The 9,301-nt window shown below is 34.4% G+C and overlaps 1 protein-coding gene across 1 annotated transcript; it reads left to right on the top strand.

Moving 5' to 3' along the window:
* Positions 1–4,567: 4,567 nt before the first annotated feature.
* On the top strand, positions 4,568–6,367 carry LOC107594863 (galactose-specific lectin nattectin-like). The gene is made up of 6 exons (XM_016285069.1): positions 4,568–4,579; positions 4,686–4,769; positions 5,224–5,303; positions 5,511–5,633; positions 5,862–5,973; positions 6,111–6,367. Exons 2-6 carry the CDS (start codon positions 4,712–4,714, stop codon positions 6,176–6,178), a joined length of 441 nt encoding a protein of 146 aa, XP_016140555.1. The 5' UTR covers positions 4,568–4,579; positions 4,686–4,711; the 3' UTR covers positions 6,179–6,367.
* Positions 6,368–9,301: the final 2,934 nt, after the last annotated feature.

Genomic DNA, 9,301 nt, shown 5'->3' with positions numbered 1-9,301 from the left:
TGTAAACATAGGGGCAGTGACTAAATTAAATGTCAAAGATGACAGCATCTATAACACTAGAGTCAATGTTATGTAACAATGTTATGGAATAACCAAGTTAAGTAACTTTTTCTATTGATTTTTAGCTTAACTTATTTAGCTACAATGTAACGTGTGGTGCCGAAATCCCATTATATTATAACTCTCCTGCTTGTCACTTCTGTGTTTAGGGGTAAGATTAGAATTTGTAGTTGGTTTTGGAGACGGGAACCAAATCGGATAGTCTCCTTAGTGTATGAACCAATCAAAAGCAGAGGAGTCATAATCCGATGTTGAAGAGTCCGATTTTGGAAAAGCATTTGTTGTTCTGCAGAGACCTACAGTGACTGACTACACAGAGGGGGAGATTTTTCAGCTGTTCGAAACTTTAAATCTCACTCTGTTTCACAAAGGTATGGCTTGAGAAAATGGATCATTTGGAATCCTTTTATAGTGTGTGTGTGTGAGAGAGAGATACTTTGTTGTGTACTTTGCTTATGTGTTTATAGTCAGACTTAAGTTAGGAGTGTGGGGCCATCTGATTACAATATAATAATAGGCAAAAAAAAAGTCCTAAACAAAATGCATACATTTATAATGCATAATTTTTTGAGACTTGAAACCTACCCTGCTCAACATTTTGACTTTCTACTGCAGTGTTTGCTCATGTTTGTTTCTTTGTGTGTGATTCTATCTTTCTCACACACACAGACACTAAAGAGCATCTTTAATTTCAATGACAGCAAGATAATCTGATCATCTAAACAAATGAGTTTGCATGAATAATGTAAATAATAATCATATAAAAACATATTTGATTATTGACTAGAAATAGTGCAAAATCTTAAAAGTCTTTCTTTTCAAACTATTTGTCTTTTCACATGTAACAGTGTAATGTTACATGTGAAACTAACTAACATCCATTTAACAGCTTGTTGGGCAGGATGGTGTGCTTTTGAATGTAGATACTTCAAGTTTTTCAACAACCCTCAAATCTGGGTTGAAGCCGAGGTATGATGCATAATGTGGCCACAAAAAAAAAAAAGGTAAATACAACTGAAGCTTTGTCTAAATATCTCCACCGCTACAGAAAATCTGTTTGTACTTTTGATGGGAACTGTTTGTTGTCACAAATATGTTCAGTTAGTTTCTGTTATCAATGACCTAAACAAAATGCATACATTTATAATGCATAATTTTTTGAGACTTGAAACCTACCCTGCTCAACATTTTGACTTTCTACTGCAGTGTTTGCTCATGTTTGTTTCTTTGTGTGTGATTCTATCTTTCTCAGACACACAGACACTAAAGAGCATCTTTAATTTCAATGACAGCAAGATAATCTGATCATCTAAACAAATGAGTTTGCATGAATAATGTAAATAATAATCATATAAAAACATTTGATTATTGACTAGAAATAGTGCAAAATCTTAAAAGTCTTTCTTTTCAAACTATTTGTCTTTTCACATGTAACAGTGTAATGTTACATGTGAAACTAACTAGCATCCATTTAACAGCTTGTTGGGCAGGATGGTGTGCTTTTGAATGTAGATACTTCAAGTTTTTCAACAACCCTCAAATCTGGGTTGAAGCCGAGGTATGATGCATAATGTGGCCACAAAAAAAAAAAAGGTAAATACAACTGAAGCTTTGTCTAAATATCTCCACCGCTACAGAAAATCTGTTTGTACTTTTGATGGGAACTGTTTGTTGTCACAAATATGTTCAGTTAGTTTCTGTTATCAATGACTTTTAGTTTGTTTTCGTTAGTTTCATGGTTTCCTTTGTTCTTTTCCTGCTCCTCTTTGGTTGTTATGGTTTCTGATATGATTAGTTAATGCATGTACATATTAGATCATTCAAATTCTGACTTCTGATTAGTTAATACAGTATCCCAGGTGTGTTAAAACAATGATAAAATAACAGATATGACCTGAAAAACATGCAATATAATGGTTCGTCTTCTCTGAGCTTTGAGTGCTACAGGTAGACAGGCCAGACTGGCATTTTTCTCAAAGAATGCTGGAACAATGCACAGAAATACATTTTAATATAAAATTAAAATTTGTTTATCGGTATCCAGCACCTGCTCATGTTCTCTTTCCCACTTCCTGTACAAACAATGTTTTTGTATAGTTTATTCTTTACACACTTTTGCTATAATACTTATACCATTATTATGATATGAATTAATGCTGTTGTGTGTTTTAAATCATATTATTCTTCTATTCACTATACATAGTGTAATTTTGTAATTGCACGAGTGTGCATGTTTTTATGTACATGGTACACTAATTTCTCACACTTTCTTGTCACTTCACAGTATGCTCTTGGATCATTCTGGATAACATGATTATCAGGTTTTACACAAACTTGTGGAGTCCATTCAGCTTGAGAGCAGTTGTCGTTAAAATAAATGTTGGACAAACCAAGTATGAATTCTGAGATTCATGTTCATTTTCAAAATTGGCCTTTTCAGTCAGTGTCATGCTGATAAATAATTTGCAATAATAATGTTTTATTAAATCAGAAAATAATGTAAATAAATAAATACCACCAGTGGTTTCAGGCTTTTTGTCATTTCTGTGACACTATGAATCTACTGTATCGGCATTTTCACAAAAGTGGCATGGCCAAACCATAGAAGAAAAAAAACATTATGTAAACAGCATATGGGGGGAAAAAACAACAACAACAAAAAAAACATGGGCAGTTGCTGGAATCAACATTACCTACATTACCTTTAATATCATTACCTATAATAATAGGATCATGTGACCCTGAAAACTGGAGTAATGGCTAATGAAAATTCAGCTTTGATCACAGCAATAAATTATATTTTAAAGTATATTAAAATAGAAGGATGTTGTTTTAAATTGTAATAATAATAATAAGAATACACACACACACACACACATATATATAAAGACTGTGTGTAGAGGTGAGGTTCACATGGGAAGAGACGAGTACCGTATGTTGAAAGCAAATTATTATTAAACTCTCCACCAAAAAAAAGATGAACTAGGGTTTCATAGTAGAGGTAGTTTGGATTATTATGAAAGCCAAAACATTTTGAAGGCTTCATGGGCTACGTGACAGTGACTGTGTGTAAAGGTGAGGTTCACACGGGAAAGGGATGAGTACTGTATGTTGCAAGCAAATGATTATTAAACCCTGTCAGTTCACATTAAATCTATATGTCTCTGGGGAGGCTTTGGGTTCCAGGAGAGGGTTAAATAAAAGGTTATTATTATTATTATTATTTATTTATTTATTCAAATAGACCACCTGGCAAAATTCCACCATTAGAAAAAACCCAAGAGGATTGATAATTAATTATGGAAAGCAGGAGGGGTGAAACTTAGTTTAAAAAAAAAAAAAAAAAATAGGCTATACGTGACTCTGACTTGGCAACTCTAGGACATTGTTTTTAAGTAATAAATATATGACTTCATGTTTGTGGGTCATTTTCTAGCTGGAAAATTAGAATTTGGCTGTATTTTGCCTCATTCATTTTACCCTTGCATGCCTTCCTGCTGCTGCAAAGCATTCCTGAAGGATCCTGCTTTACTTCATGGTGGAGATGGTGTGTTTACTTCATGGTGGAGATGGTGTGTTTACTTCATGGTGGAGATGGTGTGTTTACTTCATGGTGGAGATGGTGTGTTCACTTCATGGTGGAGATGGTGTGTTTACGGTGATACATGATTGGATTCCACATACCTTCTGGCAAACATTCTCCCATTCAACTGCAACTGGTCTGTTACACATTCACTGTTTATGAGGATGTCATATTCCCCTTGTAATTTTTTACAGTTTATAGTTATGTTTTGTTTTTTTGGTGGTGTACTTTCTTCCACAATACTACCTCACCAGAGCTGGACCTTACAGAGAGAGGTGTATTAATACTACAATCACCTTAAACTATTCAATTACACACACATTATCTACATTTAACTCTTCTAAAACCACAGAAACAAAGTTGCATTAAAGCCATCTCTGATATTAGGTTGGTCAGAATCACCACATTTCCGGTATATTTCAAACATTGCGTCTTAGGCAAAACTCATTTGGAATTGTTATTGAATTCTAAACTTTCTAAACCCATTTCTCCTAAACATTTATGCTTGTGTACTGATGCATATAAAAACATGAAATGCTCTCAGATGCCAAATCGGTGCATAGTGTTCTGCAGTTTACCAGTAACTCTATATTGTTTTGCAGTATTATTATTTATTAATTAATGCATTTATTTATTTATTTATTATTTTTAACAAATTGGTTGAACTGTTGTTCAATTATATTTTATGGAAATTAACTGTTCATAATCATATTTTGAGTTCTATTTCAAAACTTTCTAAATTGTCATGCAACATTATGCAAGTTAAGATTGCAATCTTGGGTGAAGGTTGTGTTTTGTGTGACCTTGATGATCCACTGATAAATGATTCAGCTTATAAGGATTTTGTAATACGGTTGATTGTAATACATTCATTCCTCTGCCATATAAAAACTCAAACATCTGCACTGATAAACAGACAAATACAGCACACTCTCTGTTAGTATTACCAAAATAATACATCAATTAAAACATTTACAATAGCATCAACATAATATTTAGACATATATTTAGATATGTTTAATGTGTTTCATTGTTGTTTCAGATGTGCAGTATTCAATGTGAGAAACAATGGGAGTCTGGACTGTCTGCGTGTCTCTCTGTTTGCTCTTTGCTCTGAATGCTTCAGGTGAGATGCATTACGATAATACTGCAGGATTTACTGAACATCTCTAAATACCACCACTGAATTTTCACTGACCTTCAAGTGATTTATTGTCTGATCTTTAACATAAGAACCACTGGTATAAAATGCTATTCAGTTTAGTTTTTCTCAGAGCTTAATAACTGCTACTTTCTGAATCATTTCCATTGGCAGAGAAACAGTGCTGTTTTACTCAATATCATTAACACGGCTGTGAGTAACTGAGGCTGCTAACATTCAGTACAAAAACACTCTTGCACAAGTTATATTGCTTAATTACTCTTTGTGCTTCAGTCTTGTATAAATAGAAATGGGTGACAAAGTGATAAAGAGATGGTCTATGTTCATTTTGTCTTTAAAAATGATAATAGATATATGATGCAATTAATTAAAGATCATTTAAACTTACAATAAAACAAACCAAATCTTACTATAACAGCTTGTGAGAGTGGGTGGACTCGATATGGACGTAGATGCTTCAGGGTTTTTAACCATCCAGTGACCTGGAGGGATGCAGAGGTATGAAATATTCACCAGCATCTGACATTATAAATAAATTACCTTATTTTTTATTATTACTTGAAGATTTTTTTTAAAGTTTTTTTTATCTATCTATCTATCTATCTATCTATCTATCTATCTATCTATCTATCTATCTATCTATCTATCTATCTATCTATCTATCTATCAATCAATCTGTTTCTCCTCATGTCATTTTCTCCTCAGGTGAGTTGCTTGAACCATGGTGGGAACCTTGCCTCTGTACACAATCTCAAGGAGTACACCTTCTTAAAGCTCATGATCTCAAGTTCAAGATCATACTGGATAGGAGGCTATGATGCTGTTTCGGTATGTTATGTTGTTAATTTATTAACTTTTTTTGTGCTGTTGTCCAAGATAAGTATGTAACCCTTTACTGTCTAACATTAAATTAATGCTGCTTAAAGTAAAAATAGTGATTGTTAAAATTTACACAGGTGTGCAAGTAGCATTTGCTAGATCCTCAGACTATTTTACACATGCACATAATGCCAGATGGTCCTAAACACAGTGATGTTAGTTCTCTTCTGTTCACAGGAGGGAACGTGGTTCTGGAGTGATGGGTCCAAAATGAATTTCAAACTTTGGAACCCTGAAGAGCCCAACAACCAAAAGCATGTTGAGCACTGCATTGAGATGAACTTTGGAGGTAAATAATTTGAAAGATGTGAATGTCATTTCATGTTTTCAGTTCTGGACAGTTAATAAAGAAACTGTATTCACTCCCCTCACTTCCAGTGTTTAAATACTTTTATAATTAAAACATATTTTTCTTTCTCACAACAGCTACAGGACTTTGGAATGATCAAAAATGCACAGCCAAAGTACCATTTGTGTGTGCCATTTCTGGCTGATCTCTTCCCCTACATGCCATGTTAAATCAGAAGTGTCATGCCCATTTCATCTTATTTTTTAATGTTTCGAACATTTTTAATACAGTGCAAATTTATTAAAATCACTGATTCTAAGTTCAGTTGCAATTTTGCTTTGTTGCATGATACCTCTGTGTTAAACATCTTTCTTTCTGTAACTCAATAAATCAAACAGCATTCAGTTATTGTCCTGAAAATCTGTTGCTCCACAAATGCGGACACAAACAGTCATCAAAATAAAACTCTAAAGAGAGCATGCTCATTCAGAGCATAAAGAGTTTTTATGGGTTCTAATTCATGTAGCTTATGTTTTGGTCAACCACGATTATCACATGTTTTGTTCTTCAGCTTCTCCTGACTCACAAGTACTGCAGAGACACAAAGAGAGAGTGATGGAGCTGAGCATGTTCTCATAATGAACCGTGTTATGTTCAGCTACGTGAATCCTCATTTTCCTGTGTTTTCTGCTTTCTGATAAAAACATGTTTGCCAAGTGTTTATAACATTATTCATCATCAAAATTAAAAGGACAGCTCACCCCAAAATTAAAATTAGAATTGAAACTACTGTGACACTATGAACCTGTTGTATCAACATTTTCACAAAGTGGCATGGCCAAAGCATTTAAAAAGCATTGTGTAGACAGCATGTGAGAAAGAGAACAAGGGTAGTTGCTGGAATGAACATTACCTTGAATATATCAGAGTCACCTTGAGTGAATGGAGAGTTGATGCTGAAGTCAGCAAACATGTCCATTAATTATTAATATATAGTATTGCTATAGTATTAGTATCGCTTTTGACTCCACCAGAATCAGAAACATATTGTTTCTGTGTTTCCATATCCGTACTATTACTACCACTCACAAACCAAGCATCACACACTATAGGCAGCGCAATCCTAACAGCCTGTGCACTTTGCCTATGTCTGCTAATACACTACTTTCTTTTTCTATTGGTCTCTGGAATTGTCAATCTGCAGTAAACAAAGCCGTTTTCATTACATCTATTACTAGTCATTCAAGACTAAACCTCATGCATGGCCCTGACAGAGACGTGGATCAAACCAGAGGACACTGCTACTCCTGCAGCACTCTCCAATCATTTCTCATTTTCCCACACTCCCCGTCTAACTGGAAGAGGTGGAGGTACTGGTCTGCTTATCTCTAATGATTAGAAAATTGTTTCCTTTACCTTCTCTGGGTATTCTTCTGGCTGGACTTCCATCAAGCATAATCAAACCTCTATAAATGATTCAGAATGCAGTGGTACGACTGGTCTTCAACGAGCCCAAAAGAGCCTATGTTACACCTCTCTTTATCTCCTTGCACTGGCTACCGGTTGCGGCTCGAATCAAGTTCAAGACATTGATGCTTGCATATAGAACAGCCACAGATTCAGCACCCGCCTACTTCCACTCACTACTACGAATCTACATCCCCTTCAGAAGTCTGAGATCCACTAGTGAGCGACTCCTCGTGGTACCATCACAGAGAGGCTCAAAATCACTTTCCAGAACATTCTCGTTCACTATTCCTGGCTGGTGGAACGATCTTCCCACCCCTATCCGGAATGCTGAATCCCTGACAATTTTCAAGCAACAGCTGAAAACTCATCTCTTTCGAAGCTACTTGACTTCATCATATAAAAAAAAAAATAATAATAAAATTCTCTCTTTATTTATTCCTTCTCTTTCTAGCTTGTACTTATTTGAACAATGTCTAAGAACTTGGAATTACAACCACTTCCTGTGTCTGTTTGCCTCTTTAAGAAGAATCGCTTTATGTATCCCCCAATTGTAAGTCGCTTTGGATAAAAGCGTCTGCTAAATGACTAAATGTAAAATGTAAATTAGCAGCTCCTTTGAATCACATACAGTCACTATTGCCCACTCTTTTAAAATCCATTTTGTAGTTGTTTATCGATGGTACTACTGGGACTAGGATGGTACTGCCCTAGTTTTTTTGTTTTGTTTATTTAGTCATTTAGCAGACACTTTTATCCAAAGCGACTTACAAATGAAGACAACAGAAGCAATCAATTGTAATCTTAAAACAACTAAAAACAGATCCAAAGCTAAAACTTTATAAATACTACTTATACACATTTTAAAAATAAATAAAAAAATTTATAAAAACGACAAATGCATACAACACAATTTCAAAACTTAACATTTAAATGAAAAACAAAAAATAAAGCTAAAAACAATTCAAAATATTAAAGAACAAAAGGTATGAGTATAATAATGATTCTAACATAACACGAAGCCAAAAAAAAAGAACTCACACACATACATATATATATACACATTTATAAAATCAATATATATATATATATTATTTAATGTCCATTTAGTTTGTTGAAGTATTAAAATAACTCAAACTAAATAAAACTAAAACTTAATAAAAGACCTATACAGACATAATAAAATCAGACATAATTTAACTAAAATTAAAATAAATAACAAATACAAATAATACAAATCAAACGACAGTATTTTATCAGTAATCCTAAAAATAACACTACCAAACACACATGCTAAAAAACAACAACTTACTTACACATAGTTTATGACCCTAGTTATGCTTGGAGACTTCAACATTCACCAGATAAACCTCAGGATGCAGACTTCCACACTCTGCTTGCCTCTTTTGATCTCAAGAGAGTGTTAACTACAGCTACTCACAAATCAGGCAACCAACTGGACCTTATTTACACCCACCACTGCTCCTCTGATCATGTGCTGGTTACTCCACTGCACACCTCGGATCACTTCCTCCTCACTCTTAACCTCAACATGGTTCCTGACACAATACATACCCCTCCACATGTATGAAGGTAATTTAATGCCTAATAGATTTGCATACGCAGGGTAAGAGTTGTGGAAGTGTACATAAGACTGTAAGCGTAAATTACATTTGCATGCGCAAGAGAAGCTTTGTAGAGGTGTAAATCACATTTCAAGCGTCAGAAATGATTTGCAGCATTTTACTGTTACTCGTAAGTGTAATTCATGTATTGTGAAACTGCAGCTTCATGCTAACGCAAAATAAATATGATCTGCATGCTTCTGAAAATACGGTCAAAAGCACTGCAAGCCTGTGAA

Source organism: Sinocyclocheilus grahami, unplaced genomic scaffold (assembly GCF_001515645.1).
Source record: "Sinocyclocheilus grahami isolate Dianchi unplaced genomic scaffold, SAMN03320097.WGS_v1.1 scaffold192.1, whole genome shotgun sequence".
Lineage (NCBI taxonomy): Eukaryota > Metazoa > Chordata > Actinopteri > Cypriniformes > Cyprinidae > Sinocyclocheilus > Sinocyclocheilus grahami.
The sequence above is the reverse complement of the archived record's forward strand: the minus strand, read 5'-3'. Positions and strand labels throughout refer to the sequence as shown.

Coding starts and splice junctions, on each gene's coding strand:
- LOC107594863 (XM_016285069.1), top strand. CDS start 4,712: ATGGGAGTCTGGACTGTCTGCGTGTCTCTCTGTTTGCTCTTTGCTCTG. Junction 4,770..5,223: donor CTTTGCTCTGAATGCTTCAG/GTGAGATGCATT, acceptor TTACTATAACAG/CTTGTGAGAGTGGGTGGACT. Junction 5,634..5,861: donor GAGGCTATGATGCTGTTTCG/GTATGTTATGTT, acceptor TTCTGTTCACAG/GAGGGAACGTGGTTCTGGAG.